The sequence below is a fragment of the Nothobranchius furzeri genome, chromosome 13 (assembly GCF_043380555.1).
Source record: "Nothobranchius furzeri strain GRZ-AD chromosome 13, NfurGRZ-RIMD1, whole genome shotgun sequence".
Taxonomy (NCBI): domain Eukaryota; kingdom Metazoa; phylum Chordata; class Actinopteri; order Cyprinodontiformes; family Nothobranchiidae; genus Nothobranchius; species Nothobranchius furzeri.
Genome location: NC_091753.1, coordinates 55,201,437 through 55,219,381, shown reverse-complemented (window position 1 = coordinate 55,219,381; position 17,945 = coordinate 55,201,437). Strand labels below are relative to the sequence as shown.

The 17,945-nt window shown below is 42.3% G+C and overlaps 2 protein-coding genes across 3 annotated transcripts; both read left to right on the top strand.

The window, feature by feature from the left end:
* The first annotated feature begins 2,061 nt into the window (after nt 1-2,061).
* aldoca (aldolase C, fructose-bisphosphate, a) lies at nt 2,062-5,042 on the top strand. The gene is made up of 9 exons (XM_015950936.3): nt 2,062-2,385; nt 2,729-2,892; nt 2,978-3,189; nt 3,261-3,315; nt 3,401-3,561; nt 3,752-3,835; nt 3,908-4,082; nt 4,173-4,372; nt 4,448-5,042. Exons 2-9 carry the CDS (start codon nt 2,781-2,783, stop codon nt 4,538-4,540), a joined length of 1,092 nt encoding a protein of 363 aa, XP_015806422.1. The 5' UTR covers nt 2,062-2,385; nt 2,729-2,780; the 3' UTR covers nt 4,541-5,042.
* Nucleotides 5,043-5,360: 318 nt separating this feature from the next.
* srsf1a (serine and arginine rich splicing factor 1a) lies at nt 5,361-17,780 on the top strand. Of its 2 annotated transcripts, XR_001572267.3 has the most exons (5): nt 5,361-6,390; nt 6,855-7,039; nt 15,842-16,014; nt 16,175-16,910; nt 17,321-17,780. XR_001572267.3 is itself a non-coding variant. In XM_015950937.3 (4 exons), exons 1-4 carry the CDS (start codon nt 6,203-6,205, stop codon nt 16,370-16,372), a joined length of 744 nt encoding a protein of 247 aa, XP_015806423.1. In that variant the 5' UTR covers nt 5,361-6,202; the 3' UTR covers nt 16,373-17,780. The 2 variants fall into 2 exon arrangements, 1 of the variants encoding a protein (XP_015806423.1); XM_015950937.3 differs by having other exon boundaries at nt 16,175-17,780.
* Nucleotides 17,781-17,945: the final 165 nt, after the last annotated feature.

Below are 17,945 nucleotides of genomic sequence, written 5' to 3'. Positions count from 1 at the left end.
ACTTATAGCCACAGCCGCCCTGGGGAGGTCTGACAGAGGCGAGGCTGCCATTTGGCACCGTCGGCCCCTCTGACCACCACTAACACAGGCAAGTTGGGTGAAGTGTCTTGCCCAAGGACACAACAGTAGGACCCCTGGCAGGAGCTGGAATCGAACCCATGACCCTCCGATCATGAGGCAACCCGCTCTACCACCTGAGCTACTGCTGCCCGTATATAGAAACATACATGTAAAAAACAGAGTTATTATAACTAAACGCAAACACCTTTTAACAATTATACATTATGAAAAGCCACATTTTGGTTTATTATCTGTAAGAAATAGGCTTGAAGTCCTTGTAACGTGATGAAGGAGCCATTTCTCCCCTCTAACAGCTGTTCTTTTTGACACAGCGTCAGTGTGCATGAAACAGCCTCAAGGTCATGCATTCACTTCTAAATTGTTTACATTCCAGCAGTGAAGACAGAAGAACGAAGAATGAACTCTTTTCTTTTAATTAATCAAAGAATTTATTTTAATAAAGCTAATCAAAACAACTGTTAGTCAATAATAACCATGTGACCGATCTGTGAAATCACAATGTTATGATTAATATTTAATAAGTAAATGACGTATTCTAGCCACTAGTCACCTGATACACAAGATAAATGATCATGACACATTCCGGTCGCAAATCCGATCAGAACCTTCACTCTGAAGCGTGGCAGAGTCTCTGTGGTGTTTATTTAATCTGTCAGCTGTGATTCATCCAGAATCGTAAACATCAAGATTAATAAAACAGAACAACGCCATTTTGAGTTCAGTATTTGGCCAGCTCTCAAGATCCCCTGAAGTTCATCATTGCTAAGTGGAGTACAGACCGGCCACCTGTACTTTTTACTTTTAAGCTGAGAACTGCCAAGATGGGAAAATCCTGTCGTTGTTATCAACAAAACAACGATTCCTTCAGAATAAAAGCTGAACTCGCTGACCCAAAGGGGGGTCCCTTTGACGCTGTGAAACACCTGCCGCTTTTTACCTGGAGACTATCCAAAGACTGGTTTCTCGTGCTGAGGACGCTGTTTCGGCGGCTCCAGTACCAATGGAAGGTCGTGAACCTGGCAGCCTGATCTAGTAGTAGTGATGTTTATTTGACATGGACACAGCAATTACATTGGACGAACCAGATGCATTGTTTAGTGTGTTAGCTCACGTGCTAATTTACAACACTTGTCCACAGAACCTTTCTAAAAAGTAGAGTACATTTAAATAAAATACAAAGAGATCAACAATAAATCAAACAGAAAATAGATTAAAATTGCAAACAATTTTCAATAAAAAAGAATAAAAAGAATAAAACAAGACGGCGGCCTCACTGACGGGTAACGTAGAACAGCACAGATAGCGTCTCATGTTGTTTTCTGACCACGGTTCAAACGTTGATCAGTTAGGAGCAAAACATCCCACTCAGACCCGCTTCTCCAGAACGGAGGTTCTGAACTGACATCGCACCAACACACACTCCACCTCACATTAATTCCATGAGCGTCCATCACTAGAGAGTTAGTCCCGTAAACTTGTTTAAAATAATTTAGATAATAAATTTTGCTTAAACATTTGGAGGTCTCTCTCTCTTCTCTCGTCTCTCAGTTCATGCAAAGTGTATTAAATTTCCCTGTAATAAAAAGAACCACTCTTCTGATTTAAAAAGCCCAGTGTCCAGAGATGGGGTCCATACTAGATATGGATCATTAATATCTCTGGTCATTAATCAAAAATGTAATTCTTTAACATCCATTACATCCTAAATAAAGTAAAAAAAAGCCTCAAAATACAGTCAAAATAAACATCCCTCATCATATTTTCATTATTTCATATTAAGTGCATTAAAATGTATTATTATTGTTACCTCCTTTACATTTTAAGCTGATTAAAACCCAACAAAGTGCTCCAAGCCCCAGTGGATTAAAGTGAGCGAGGACCAAATTATCAGGAGGTTTGAAAATTTCCTTCAGGCAAATTTTATCTAATTAAGATAAAAATATCTGACCTCAGGGAGAGATGAAAGGCTTGAGCTGGGCTGCAGTAGGGACGGATCCGTGGAAGAGTGTGTGAACTCAACGAGGGACCCAGCAAAACTGAACACGGTCATAAGAGCTTAGAAGGTCGAGCCAAAGTTTAGCAACATTTTTTTTACCTTTTTGTTGTTTTTGTAAAAATTACTTGGAATGAAAATGTGATAACCATTTAATTAGAAAAGTGAATCATCAGAATTTGGGACAAAGGTGGGTGTTGGAGCTCCGCTCCCGCAGGTTGGATTAGGAGGTGTGACGTAGCGGAGCTGGAGACCAACAAAAAGCTGAGGAGAGGAGCTCCGTGGATCAGTGGAGGAGATCCGAACCTCAGGTAGGTTTCCCTTAACAGCTGATTAAACTAGACTAATAATTGGTTTAACCCTTATGTTCATGACCTCTGACCTTTTGTTGTGATCTTTTCAGCGTGTTCTTTATGCTGCTTTAAAATAATATTGAATGAGAAATAGTTCTCAGGAGTTTTTTTAATCTCCAAACGAGTTCACGAGGACAGAAAGAAGGCAGCAGACGTAGATTCTTAGCTAAGCGTCACGTTTTTTCACCCGGAGGAATAAAAACCGTGAATAAAAAAATCATAATGCTTAATTCAAAACTCCAGATTGCAACATGCTGCATTGACATGTCAATGACCGCTGCCCTTTCTCCATGCCGGCCAGCTGAACACCCACCAGGTCAAACCGAAGGGCTGTTCGGACAGTCACTCCCAGAATGACGCACCAGTTCCCAGCACTCTCCGAGGTCCAGAAGAAGGAGCTCCATGAGATCGCTTTACGCATCATTTCTCCAGGGAAAGGGATCCTGGCTGCAGACGAGTCCGTAGGTCTGTAAGCTGTTTGTGTGCGTGGGGGGTTGCCAAAAGATGTCAAAACTCATCAGCATGTTTATCTTTAATAATGTGTCAACAGGCAGCATGGCAAAGAGGCTTGCCCAGGTTGGAGTGGAGAACACGGAGGAAAACCGCAGACAGTACCGCCAGATCCTGTTTAGTGCCGACGATCGCATCAACAGCTGCATCGGAGGAGTCATCTTCTTCCACGAGACTCTGTACCAGCACTCTGATAAAGGCGTTCCCTTTGTTAAACTGATCAGGGACAGGGGCGTCCTGATCGGTGTCAAGGTCTGGCAGCAGTCCCCTCCATGCGCGGCTCTCTAGCTTTTATAATGACAGTTTTAATCTTTGTCCTTCAGGTGGACAAAGGAGTGGTTCCTCTGGCAGGAACGTGTGGAGAAACCACCACACAGGGTCAGACAAACTCCTCCAAGAGTAGTTTCTAGAAGTTTCCGCTGCAGATATCCTCACCGCAGCACGTTTAAAACTTTCTCTTCAGGTCTGGACGGACTGGCTGAGCGCTGTGTTCAGTATAAAAAGGACGGCGCGGTGTTTGCAAAGTGGCGCTGTGTGCTCAAAATCAGCGACGCCAATCCATCCAAACTGGCCATCTCAGAAAATGCCAACGTCCTCGCTCGCTACTCCAGCATCTGCCAGCAGGTCAGATCTCCTCAGTGTCGTGGCTAGCTCTTAGTGTCGTGGCTAGCTCTGAGTGTCGTGGCTAGCTCTTAGTGTCGTGGCTAGCTCTTAGTGTCGTGGCTAGCTCGTAGTGTCGTGGCTAGCTTGTAGTGTCGTGGCTAGCTCGTAGTGTCTGCTGTCCAGTGCCTGATGATGCTTTTTTCTGACTCAGCATGGTATTGTGCCCATCATTGAGCCGGAGATCTTGCCTGATGGCGATCATGACCTGAAACGATGCCAGTACGTCACTGAAAAGGTCAGTTTCTCTGATCCCTGGTGGGAGGAATATGTGAGACAGATGTCTGTGGGTAACAGTCGGCAGTTGCAGGTCCTGTCTGCGGTGTACAAGGCCATGGCAGACCACCACGTCTACCTAGAAGGTTCTCTCCTCAAGCCCAACATGGTCACTCCTGGCCATAGCTGCATTACCAAATACAGTCCAGAGGAGGTTGCTATGGCAACAGTCACAGCCATACGTCGCACTGTTCCCCCAGCTGTCCCCGGTGAGTCAAAACTCCTCCGCATCTCTCTGCTTTTATCAGAGGTGAGTGGAGTCTGCAGAAACTGAGCGAATTCTTTGCTGTCCTCCGCAGGAATTGCTTTCCTCTCAGGGGGCCAGGGCGAAGAAGAGGCCTCTGTCCATCTCAACGCCATCAACAACTGTCCCCTGGCCAAACCCTGGATCTTGACCTTCTCCTTTGGTCGAGCCCTGCAGGCATCTGCCCTCAGAGCCTGGAGAGGACACAAGGAGAATGAGAAAACCGCCACAGAGCAGTTTATCAAGCGAGCAGAGGTGTGTTCTAACCTCTGTTGCAGGTAGGGCAAACTCAAACTTCCGTGTTTAATGTGCTCCTTTCTCCGCCCACAGGTGAACGGTCTGGCATGTCAGGGGAAATACACCGGCGCCGATAACTACGGCGATGCTGGCCAACGCGTCTACGGTTCCCACCATGCATATTAAGAGTTTGATTCCTCAATCAATGAAGTCACAGATGAATGGCACTCTAGATGACCTCAGAATAGTCACATGCATGGCGATGATTTAAAGCAGGTTTGATCATCCTGACAAATAAAGATAGTCTGGAAATACCCTTTGATGTTTAATTTACAGAACAAATGATGCTTGCTTTACTGGAATCATAAGAGCACAGTTCATTTATTCAGTGACGCAGCGACTAAAGCCTCACACTAATGTTTGCTGTGCCGTATGCTAATTCGGCCGCAGCAATGATCCTAACATTAAAATAAATGTTAAATAAATCTGTTCTTCATCGCCGTGCGTGAGGAAGTTGTCCTCGGTGTGTGTGAGAGAATTAATTTGCTCATAGTTTTAATTAATAATAATTAACATGCCTGGACAGAATCTGTCGCTGCACATCAGCTCAACAGAATGTGTGATGTTGTTTTTCTCAGCATTTTCTGTGTAATGGTCTAACAGTGTTGGAATAAAACAAGTGATTAACCATGCCTGTTTTATTTATGGGATGTGATGCTTCTTATGTTCTGAAAGGAGAGATTTAGTAAAGAATTAAGCAGCCTTTGTCATCTTGGTGAGGCTTCAGTGTCCCGATCAATGACCCGGAGCATCCTTTGGGAATTAAAGCCACTTCCTTTCTGAAGGAACAGAAGAGGAAACAAAAATCAGATGAATTCACCTTTAAAGCACATGTAGTGATTATTAATGTGTGAAGTTATAAAATGTTTTTATATCCGATGTTGACAGTTTTTGAAAAACGTTCAAGGATATATAATGCAGTGGTTCCCAATCTGGGGTCCAGGGCATCCCCTCAAGATTGCAGGAGGTCCCTAGCCTAGCAAGCCAGACTAAATAAATGTATTAATTATTCTTTGCAAAGCAAGAATTTGGTCTAGTTCACTAGGCTAGGAGGTCCCTGCAATTTTGCCTGTGCTGAAGTTGTGAGGTTACCAAGATTAGATTTGTAAAAATTATATTCATACAATCCCAGTAACACACCCAATAGTATAATCAAAGCTCTGAATACCAGTTATACCTCTATATGTCGGTATAAAGTTTTTAATTAATCATTTTAATGTATCTGTGTGGGTAGCAGTTGTAGTAGAGGGTCCTGGCTATTTTTTAGACACAGGCAAGGGTCCCTAAAGGAAAAAAAGGTCGGGAACGACTGATGTATTATTTGGTGAGGTGTTGGAAGAGTGCTTGAGTGGCTGTAAAAATGTGATTTCACTGTTTTTGTTTTATGATTGTGCAGCACTTAGGCTGGCCTTGTGCTGAAACATTAGTAGGTATGGTATTGTTGTGGTAAAAATTACTTAGAAAATAATTCCAGGAATGAATCTAATCTAATCTAATCTAATCTAAAGTATTTTATCTCTTGGGCGGAACTATTTTCGGCGGCGGACGTGTCGGCTGTTGAGGGCCGCGCTTCGGCCGACACGCGGATCTCTGAGCCTCACGTAGGGTCGCGTCTGCTAGGTGGCTATTGCTATTATCATACGAGTTGATGCCCTTTTCCATCAGCTTTATATTTACATGATTACTGTTTCCATTAGTGGTGATTCAAACACGTCCGGGGTCCGTTTTAGTTCGGATTGGGACGGAGAGGTTAAGCAGAGTCTTCCCAACAGCACAGCTTAGTTAGCAATGTCGGGTGTAGTGCGAGGCCCCGCCGGGAACAACGATTGCCGGATTTACGTTGGGAATCTTCCCCCCGATATTCGCACCAAAGACGTGGAGGACGTGTTCTACAAGTACGGAACGATCCGAGACATTGACCTGAAGAACCGGAGAGGAGGGCCGCCCTTTGCCTTTATTGAATTTGAAGACCCGAGGTGAGGAGCTAATCCTGTTAGCATCTGCAATAGGCCTAAGCGGAGGATCAGACTATTTCCTGGACACGCATTGTCCTGAGAACAAAACGTGGTTGGTCTTTGTTGATTCCCGACTGTTTAAATGTCTCAGTCTTGGAGCAGGTGCAGTTCATTACATTTAAAAGCTTTAATTTGGAAATTATTGTGTGAATACCATGTTTTTGTCTTCTCAGTTTCATGTAACCGTTACTCAATTCATTCTCGGTGGACTTGGCGGTGAGTTTCGGCGGCAGAAGCGTGGTTTCTGTGGACGGACGTGTCCGTTTTAAGGCAAATAAAGTTGACAAAAGTGGCGTTAATGCCCGAAACACGGATTGTCAGACATTAAAGATAAAAAGCTAAAACATGGCGGCAGTCCGTTGTGACGCTCTCCATACATACGTGATTGTAAGTTTTTGTTTCAGACATGCGTTTTTATTTACCAGGGACGCAGATGACGCGGTCTACGGACGCGATGGCTACGACTACGACGGCTACAGACTGCGTGTGGAGTTTCCTCGCAGCGGCAGAGGCTCCAGAGGCGGCGGGTACGGTGGAGGGGTTGGCGGAGCACCCAGGGGCAGATACGGACCACCATCCAGACGCTCGGAGTACAGGGTCATCGTGTCAGGTAAACATCCCGCTGCTTCACATTTACAGCTGTTCGATTAGCTAGTGCCTGCAGGGTGGTGGTTTTAACTGATTCACTGCAAAGTTGCACCAGATCTTTTTTAGAGGAGTAGTGTTAATATCATTTCGTAATAAGACGATAAACTCTCCAATCTGTGTTTTACTTGTTTTAGAAGAAATTAATAATCTAATGATTTATGGGTTGATATTCAAATTCTGTTTCAGGGTATCCGCTGGTCATTAAGTGTTAAATTCGCTTTTTCAAATGTAAGGCCTTAAAAATCCTTTGAAATGACATACTTAAATATAGTTTCCAAAGGTCTTAAATTACCAAAGACCCAATAAACAAGATACTTTTATTTCTATAAAACTTTCGTGAATTTCTAGTTAGTGTTCAGCCTTTTATTTGTTTATTTATTTTTTGCAGATTTGCATAAGCGGAACCATACACATTCAGTTGGTTGTGAAAGGGGGCTATTTTTAGATGAGCACATTAGCTGGTTAAGCTAGTGGGAGCTTGCACCATGGGGAAGTGCAAATTTAATGGTAACTGGATGGCTAATCTCACGTTCACGATGTGGTTAGCACCGATTCCAGGCTATTGCTGGAAATTATAGCTTAAATTTAGGGCTGCACAATATATCGAAAAATTATCGTCATCGCGATAACAGGACGTGCGATAGGCCCATCGCAAAGCACGTCAAAAACGGCGATAAATGTTTGGTTCAAACTTTGGTTCAAACATTTCCATTTGTGTCATACATCAACTTTTTGTAAACCAGCTCTGTTTTTTACGCGGAAGTATTATTTGACCAATCAAATGTAGCCCTTCTGATATGCGGCCAATCAGATGGGTCCGTTCACGTAATACGCCCGCCCCCTACGTAGACCCTTACCCCAAAATTCCACTATCTCCGCTTTCCGCTGCCGCTCGCTTCCCTTGTTCGTCATGCTGGCTCAGAGCAACGAACACTCTGTGCTGAGGATTCTGGAATCAGCGCTGCTTTCAAACGTGAACGTGAGTCCGCTCGGTGTCGTTAAGCAGCTGATAATAACCGGGCTGACTCCGACACGTGCCGGTGAACCAACCCACCTCCACGTCGCTAGTGTTCCACCGTGTGGTGTCAGCCCCAGGCTCCGGTTAGCTTCCAGCTAAAAGGCTACAGCACTCTCCTCCCAGTCCCACCCTGCTAAAGAGGGCCTGGAAAAGTTCCCCCACACATCAAAGTGATTTTTCATTCATGAGCTTTCATAACCTTGTTAATCAGGATAGTTGATTTGCTGCTGCACATAAACTGTCAGTCAGAAGCTCTGCTAGCCGGTTATCTTAAGAGGAGCTAGTTCAATTTGTTAGCTTGTTATCAGAAGCATAGTTGCAGTTTCATCATCTGAGCTGCTTTTTAAGATCTAGGTAAACTTGTTCAATTTGGGGTTAAAAACAAACGTTTTCACATATTTTCCATGTAGTTTTTTTGCCAGTTCCTCTTCTGAAAGGTAGACAATTGTTTTTCTCTTTCCCTCAAAAAATCTTAATACTCTCCTAGTTTGGCCCAGCACAGTTCACTTCCCAGTTGCAGCAACAGCCTTATATCATAACCACATAAGTGGAGAGAAAGTTCAGTAGCAATGAGAGAATTTGCTGTTGCATTTAAGTGATGTTAACTATTATTTAACATTTAAACTTATTTTCAGATATCTTTATTTATTCAAAAACCCTGGTAAGGGATGTTTTTCTGTATGTGGAGCATCAAAAAAGTTTTATGGTGGAGGTGATGTTTTAAAGTCACTGAGAAACTGCATGCATGCAGTTTGTTGTTTTGCTGCTAATACAGTAGCAGGTGCAGCTGCTAATACAGTAGCAGGTGCAGCTGCTAATACAGTAGCAGGTGCAGCTGCATATCTTTGTAATAAAAACATTATGTTGTAATGGAATTCATGCATTAGTTTTTGTTTGCTTTGAACCCAGAGCAGACGTCACACGCCAGACAACATCAACACTGCATACTTTAGTATTTGTTCATTTATCGTGGTAATATCGATATCACAATATTAAGCACTGTTATCGAATATCGCAGGTTTTCCTTGAACAGTAGGACTGGTAGAAAATTGCTTGCATTTTGCAAAAACATCATGCTAAATATTTTAAAAAAATTCTCAATAAAATAAAAGTATGTAAATGTCAGAGGTCACTACAAACCCCGCTGTAGAATAGATTCACACCTGCAGCACGTGAGGACCTTGTCTGAGGTGAGTTATTTTAGTTGTCACTTTTTTCACAGCCTCTGAGTTTGCAGGTATGAGAAACAGAAGCATGTAAACTAAAAAATATATTTTTTGTTCTTCTATGTGCGTGATTTGCATTTTTGTACCACGTGGCTTTATGTATCATTGCTACAGCCTCGCTGTCCCGGATGTGACGTAGCCCGACATGAAGTGGAAAACTAAGCGATGCAGTATTTAAAAACAATGAGTGCTTAACAGTTGATAAGTTCTTTGCGATGGAGGCAATTTTATTTTTAGAAGGTCTCAAAAAGTCTTGAAAAGGTCTAAAATTTAATTTTGAGAATCCTGCAAATACCCTGTAAATACAAAAATACACAATATAAACACACTATTATGGACCAAATACATGACAGGACACCACCGAACAGCGCTACGACCTCTGTTGTGCTGGTGGGGAATTGCTTTGCGACACTCTCAGGGAGACGGAGAAGACTGAAGGCAAAACGTCTCCGTGCGTGTGCGTCTCTCCCTCATGGAGCTGATGGAGATGTATAAATTAGGCTGAACCAGTCATCCCTGCATTAGTCAGTGATTGTTTTAAGCAATGCCAGCCTCCTTTGGAACTACTTCCTGGGCTTGTTACTTTACTTAATCAGGTATTCCAGCTGAGAATGCCACCAGGCTTTATAATGTTCTACAGCAAATTAAATAATGACCAATGAAACAAATGACATTGAAACTAAATAATTACACCATTGATTTTCTGTCTTTAAAAGTCTAAAACTGGCGCGGTTATTCCTATTTATTTGAACTCCAAACTTATTGTTGAACATAACTGAAGTTATGGTCGCTTCTTCTCTGATACCCTCATGGAAATATTACACAATAGACAACAACATTACTAAGTTCTAACGTGCAGCTGTGAAACAAAAGCTTTACTCCGTCTGCATCTAACTGTTTCTTAAAGATGAGATGTGCACTCACACTTTGAAGATTCTGTGGTGTCTCATACCCCTTGTCTGATTTGCCATCGTAGTCATGTTCTCTCCTCTGACAATCTTCTTGGTTGGTAGGGCAGTGTCCAGTCTAGAGGTCACCAACTCCAGTCCCTGGGGGCATGTTTAACAAGCTTCCTGCTCCTGCATGCTGTATCAAGTGGTTTATCTTCCAGAAGCTTGTTAATCATGGCTTCAGAATAAGGTATGATGAGCTGGCTAAAATTAGCCAGATGGTATTCCACAAAAGGTTGGAGTTAGTGACCCTTCAGACTGGTTTATACTTCCCCATCTGCATTAGTACAGAGGCACATAACGCTATTATCTGTTGTCCCAAGGGTTCTCCAACAGGCTCACAGGGACAGATGAAGTAAAGCCCAACTTCCTGTTGGAAGCGATGGATACTGAAAGCTTGTTTGGTTTTGACGCTACTAGGGCTGCACAATATATCGTCGTTATCGCGATATCAGCATGAGCAATATGCATATCACAAAGAACAGAAAAATATTGCAATGAATGGTCAGCTCAAATGTTTGCTTCACATAATGTGTTCTGTCAATCAGACAGAAGCATGATGTTTTTCTTAACAAATTAACTAGAGCTCTTCACCCATTTGGCCAATCGGGTGGGTTCTCATAGGTTAGATATCCGCCCCCGAGGTGGACGGTGTAGCGGTAAACCCCGGTAAAAAAGTTGACAATAGTAATAACCGCCTTGTTTTTAAAAAATATATATTATCTTGGTGGATTACCGTGGCTGCGGTGTAGGCGCGGTGACCCTTACCAGCCACCGTATCATCTGCTGAAGTTGCCGGCGGCACATGCACACTTTGTTATTTACAACCAAAACTTTCTTGAAGCTAAAGCTGAAATAATGGCCAAAGGAGAAGACTGCAGCGCTCAGGACATTTATTATCCCTCAAAGAAGACAACGTGGGAAGTACGGGCATTTTTTGGATATGTGAAGAATGCCGAGGGACAGTTGATAGAAGACGGCTATCCTGTTTGCAGCACGTGCAGAAAAAGTGTCTGTGAAAGGCAGCAACGCTTCAAATCTCATGACACATCTGCGTGACCATCACCCACAACTCTACAGTCAACGCAAGGCAAGCTAACGTTAGCGCTTTAGCTAAAATGTGTGATCCGAGGATTTGGGTTGAGGGAGAATGCAACGAGTCGCTATATAAAGCAGCCGCAGCGCCGCTACCTGCATATAAACCGTGTCGCGGACACCGCCATGTTGAAATGATGCTATGCATTACGGGGCTCCCAGGGGCAGATAAGAGTTGGTCTCTCTCCGAGAATAATTATGAATTTAACAACGATTACTGCCTGATGACATTTTCCCACATCTGCAAAGCTCACTGGAAGGACACAAACCGAGGACAATATTTTCCTGATATAGGGTTTATTACTCAAGTAAGGGTAAAAAAGTATCTGATTAGAAGGCTACTTGAGTACTGAGTATCATCTGTTCTAATATTTTTAAAATGATGACATCAAACAGACAAAAAATAAGAAGTTATTGGCAAATATTGGTATTTTAAAGACTAAAGGGGAAACATGTAAACAAATAACATAATTACAAAATAACAAATTTTAGGCAAAATTTAGACACAAACTGAGGACAATATTTTCCTGATATACAGGGTTTATTTAGTTGTCTGAAAATGTAACACGTTTAAAAAAAATACCGCGATAATACCGAAAACCGTGATAATTTTGGTCACAATAACCATGAGGTTAGATTTTCACACCGTGACAACCCTAACCACAACTGGAAAAATTCCTGGGGGGAAACACTGATTTTTATATAGATATTTCAGTTTTGTGGCTTTACTGTTTGCGCTATAGCTTTGCTCTGTTTCGGTTAGAAAGAAATTGAAATAAAGTATAATATAAATAATAGGGCCCGACTGATATGCTTTTTTTGGGGGGGACCAATACAGATAAAAAACTTTTAACAAAGGCCGATAGCCGATATAATGGCCGATTAATCTCCCTCACAAAAAAGCTTAAACCCTTCATTCTCTGCCTTTTTGATGCAAACTTATTTCTCTATTACACACCAAAGAACTGTCTCAATAACTCACTAGGGTTTCCAAGTAATGCAAATAAGATTTATTTAGCAGATCTCAAAAACAACACAACACACAAACTCAGTCACAGCATAAATCTAACATTCATGTTTTTTCTTGTAAACTGGGGGCTTGGGGAGAAATTATGACACATATCTGAATAACAACCCATAGAACCACTGATTTGATCTCATTTTAGAGAAAAATAGAACAGGTTAGATGCACCTAATAAATAAAATTACTAACAAAATCGGGAATCTCTTTGCTTCACTGTGCTGGTGCTGAAAATATCACTAATGCGGATCGAAGGAGATGCACAGATGAATGCACCTCTTATTTATTATTTGGAGACTACATTTACTGCAGCTGGCAGAGACAGATACGCGGAATTTACAGAATCATTTTAAAATTTATTAGGGGAAGACTGCAGGAGGGAGCGGTAAAATACAGGGGGTCCCCAGCAAAAACAAGAAACTTTACGAGTCTGATGAAACCCGCTGGTTTTCCATCAGGCAGTCACGGGGCAGCTCCAACGACCCAGTGGCTGTGCTGGGTCAATGTTATCGAGCTCAGTCCGGCTCGGCCGTGAACGAGCCGAGGCAACGTCATGCTCTGCTTAAGAAGTGTTATTTTCCCGCTTCAGAAGAAACGTCCAACGTGTTTTTACGCTTTCTCCTAGACATGTCACGTCGCTGAGTTGTTAGCGCCGCGCGCTAACACGTCAATAGTGCAACGTAGCCTGCTGGAGGTTTTAAGGGTTCAGATTAGGGCTGCAACAAACGATTATTTGGATAATCGATTAATCGGATGGGGTCTCGACACGATTAATCGATTAATCGGATTACATAGGGACATTTTTAAAAACTGCTAGGGAAACGTTATTTTTCTCCTTCCTTCACTTTATTAAACAAAACATTATTAGAAAACAGTTCAATAGCAGAAAAACAACATGCCATCACCTAAATTGTCTTATAAGGTGTATAGACAGAGACCCTAAGCTACACCTATCTGTGACCTAAAATGCTTGGTCCAAGTTAAACAGCTTAAAGAGCAAGTCAACCCCTACCAGAGTCTAACTCCACTCCTGCTTTATGTTTGAAAAATGCAACACATGCTGTTGCCTGGCAGACCGAGAGGGCGGAGCCGCTAACAAATACACACACACTCAGGCTCACGACATCATTGTGACATCATAATGTACCAGTTTACATCATATCATACTTCTTAGCCAATAGCGGTGGCAGATTTAAATTCAAATACAGTGCAGAGTTTTTACCTGACAACGGCACAACACTGCCAGTTTTAGGCAGAATATTTAAATTTGAACTAAGATGCACTGAAGTGCCAAATTATTGACGACACGTGTCTGCAGCACGATTAGACACTTGTTTATTTAGTTTATCAGCAAAAAAAAGTTTATTTGGGGGTGACTTGCTCTTTAAGGGCAATTCTCATCTGTTTTGTTTGATCTCATCCGTAGACATTTATTATAACTGGGGATGTCAAACAACTAATTTTTAAATGTAATTAAACATAGGCTATGAATTAATTAAAATTAATCACTATTTCCAAAAATGACTGAAAAATACCAAATAAAACAAAAGTAAATGAATGCCACCCTCCTTGTGATGATGCCCTGGGCAACTGCCATAAAGTCACATCAAGAAATCCTGCTGATCATTCCAATGATCCCAAATAGACTCACATTAGGCCACATGAAAGCAACTGAACCCAAAAATATATTAACCAGTATATAACTGCACTCTCACACAACACGCCTGCAGCAACAGTTAGGACTCCTCCCTCCCTTTTAAAAGCATTTTCGCTTCTGAGGACACTGTGGTTGTGTAGCCACATGCTAGTAGTCTGGCCCCGGTGTGATCAACCAGTTTCTGCGGGAATGTGACGGCGGAACCGGTTTGCAGCGGCGCAAGTCCCCCCCCGCCTATCTAATAGCGTCGCGCTTACGATTTTATAGACTTTTTTACGAGCTTAGGGCATGTCTAGCCTGTGTAATAATCCGGGGCTTGGGTGAATCACTTTTGAAAAGTTTTTAACTTACCCGGACACAGAGCTCTCTCCCTCCTCGCTGATGATTCTGACATGCTTGCGTTTAAGATGCTGCATCATCACCGTAGTATCCCCGCGCCATGCTGTCTGACCTACAAACGTTGAATGTCTTCGCCTGATTTAACTGAAAATGCTCCCAAACTTTAGAAGTTTTTACTTTTTTGGAGTCTCGCTGCTTCTGCCATGTTCCTCTTACAAACACCTGCCGGCTCTCCACCGGTCTGCGCGCAACGGCGGGCGGGAGGGGAGGGGGCTTTTGGAAGAGTTGCGCAACACAACGAATCGATGACGCAATTCGTTGCCAACGCTTTTAGTAATCGATTTTCATCGAATTTATCGATTCGTTGTTGCAGCCCTAGTTCAGATGAAAACACCCGACCTCTCAGGTTGCTCACACATCGATCTTAAGTTGTCGCTGTTGCGCTCACGCCGTAATACAGTATTAGATGTGGTTAAAGTCGGACACAAAAAAATAAAATTTTACATGAATAAGAGGTGGGGGGAGGAAACCTGGCAAGATCGTCAACACTTGTTTATCTTAATGCTACTGAAACATGTAAACCAAAAAGCATTATATCCACTGCTACCTTTCTAATTTTAAACCCAGTAACTTATGCTGTTACTTCACCTTGCCCTGCCTGCTCCCCCTTGCTGCCTGCCGGCTGTGATCACAAGCGACAACATAGTAGTTCCCGCTGCTTCTTCGGGAAACAGCGCAAAAAATAAATAAAACTTGTGATCTTGTAGGCGTGGCGGTGGGATTTCAGCCGTGGCGGCCCGCCACGGCTACGCCTATGTAAGGGAAACCCTGCAATATATAGATTTCAACAAAAGTATTGTTGAGGTACCACAATTAAAAACCAGGTATCGTTAAAGTAGTAGTATCAAGAAGTATCTACTGGTACCCACCCCTACATGAGTTTTACGTTATCTAGCAACTAGGGATGTGAATTGGTGAAATTCTGGCAATATGATACGTATCACGATAAAAGAGACGATACGATATATCACAATATATTGCGATGCATTCAGCCAGACAATATTAGCGATTTTTTTCAGACCAAATTTATTGTAACTAGCAGTCTGCGTTTGAGTTGCACCAAAAGAAAGAGAAAAAAATCATAAGTGTTTGCATGTAAATCAATTCTTTCAAATATTCGATACACAGCTTTTGAATATCGATATAATATTGCAGGAAAAAGATGACGATATATTGCCATATCAATATTTTCCTACATCCCTACTAGCAACCCTTTCAGTGAAAGCTCAAGCTGCTCTGCGACTGTTCTCTACTGAGTGTTTTGGCAAAATATAATAAAACAAAGATAAATAAATGAACACAAGTTCAAGGATTTCTTTTTGCCGGTAGGGCTAATATTTGGTCTTGCTAATGAGCTGTGTAGCTCTAATGTTAGGTGTGTTTGGGTTGTTTGTTCAGGTCTCCCCCAGAGTGGCAGCTGGCAGGACCTGAAGGACCACATGCGTGAGGCTGGTGATGTGTGCTATGCCGATGTTTACAGAGATGGAACTGGGGTCGTAGAATTTGTTCGCAAAGAGGACATGACCTATGCCGTTCGAAAGCTGGACAACACCAAATTCCGCTCGCATGAGGTATGTGTACTGATTTGATTAGCTGTCATGGATTGTGATTCTTTGCCGTGTCTGGGTGAGTATTTTAAAAAATGCTGTTTTGAGCTACACCGAGTTGTTGTGTTTTCGCCAGAAGAAGGAATTTAGCCTTTTCAATGTGAAGTTCTCTTGTGTCTGCCAGGGAGAGACCGCTTACATTCGTGTGAAATTAGATGGTCCCCGCAGCCCAAGTTATGGAAGATCCCGTTCTCGCAGCCGTGGCAGCAGGAGCCGAAGCCGCAGTCGCAGCGCCAGCCGCAGTCGCAGCAATTCCCGTGGCCATGGCCGAGGATCGCCTCGCTACTCTCCTCGTCACAGCCGCTCTCGTTCCCGTTCCTGAACTACCGTTGATGTTAAGCCCTTTTGATGTGTTCCCTCCTGTTTTTACCTCTGAGTTTCTCCAGATGTCAGCTATTGATTTTTTATTTCTTGCATTTCTTGTCCTTGTGGATGATCTTGGTATGTAGATGTACCCCCCCCCTCCTGCACCCACCCATTCTCTATTTTCCTCCCCTCTCCAACTACTTTGCCCTCTTGTTTTGTCCCCTTCTCTCCGTCTTCCTGTCATCTCAGATTTTGCAACATCACACACACTTTGGCGGTCAACTTCAAAAATGTTGAGCTGCACTCAATGTTTTTGGAAGTATTGAAATTTTCGTTTCAGTGGGTTTTTATTCTTTTAGTAGCCTTTTTTTGGAAATGTGGGGTGGGCCTCTGACATTGAGCCCAATCCAGTGCTTAACTGTATTTTACCCTTGTGTCTTCCTTTAGACATCTGAGGAGAAGGATTAAAGTGATTTGGAATAAAACCATTGTGGAGCACATTTCATTTGTATGATCAGGATAGGACATCTAGGAGCAATGAGGTCGAGGCGATGGTATGCTTCATATTCCATAAGCTGAATATTTTGTTAGGTTTGCCATGTCATGCATGTTATTTAACAGACATGTGGTTGTACTTTGTTAGAGAGTTTGTAACATGCTACTTTGCCCTCTGACAGAATAAGCAGTCCTAAATCAAGTGTTGTGATGTAAGTGTAACGCTTTCAATGTCAAATGTAAAAGACCTAAATCACTTTTTTACAAGAGCCTCCCAATTTTAAAGTTCCTAGTAGGTAAACTATTTCAGTGTCAGGGAGCAAGGCTTTGTGCTTAGTAGCTTTTTTAGTTGACATTTTTGTAAAGTCTGACATGTCTGTTTCAACATGGGGGAAAAATAAAAATAGGCCCAAAAATCTTGACATTTTATTCTAACAGTTTCCCTCTGATTTTTTCCTGGTATTTCAAGGTTTTGATTGGAGGAGTGGCTCAGTGGATCCCAATCCTTGGAGCTGGATGAGTGGATCGATTAGGAAAGGGATAGGCAAGGATGGATGCTTGGAACGGGAGCACTTTTCGAGGATTCAAATGAGTTTATCAGAACTAATTGGGAGTCCCAGAGCAACTTTTTAAATTTTTTAACCATTTTAGGCCCCTTTGCCTATCTTTTTTTTCTCCCTTTTTTCTCCCCCCACCCCCTTCTTTTTTTTTTTTTTTTTTTTTTTAAAGCTTTTCACTGATTATGGCTTTATTGTACAAGAAAACGAAACAGGACCAGGAAGTTGGATCAAAGGATGGAGTCGTAGATGCCTGGTATGAGGGAATTTTAAATAAATTTGGGAGGGGGTGATTATCTGGGAGTAGAATGTCTTTATTTTTGCATAACTTTCTTTTTCTTTTAGCATTTTCAATAAAACAGTTGAAAACAAGGTCACTGTTTTGTCTTTTATTACACATGCCACAGATTAAGGTTTTGTATTTATAAGCTTGCTAAACATTTTCAAAGAAAAAAAAATACTTAAAACAAAATGTGGTGGAAATCATCGAAGTTTTATTTGGATACGCTTAAAAAATGCGTGACGCTGAATGATCTT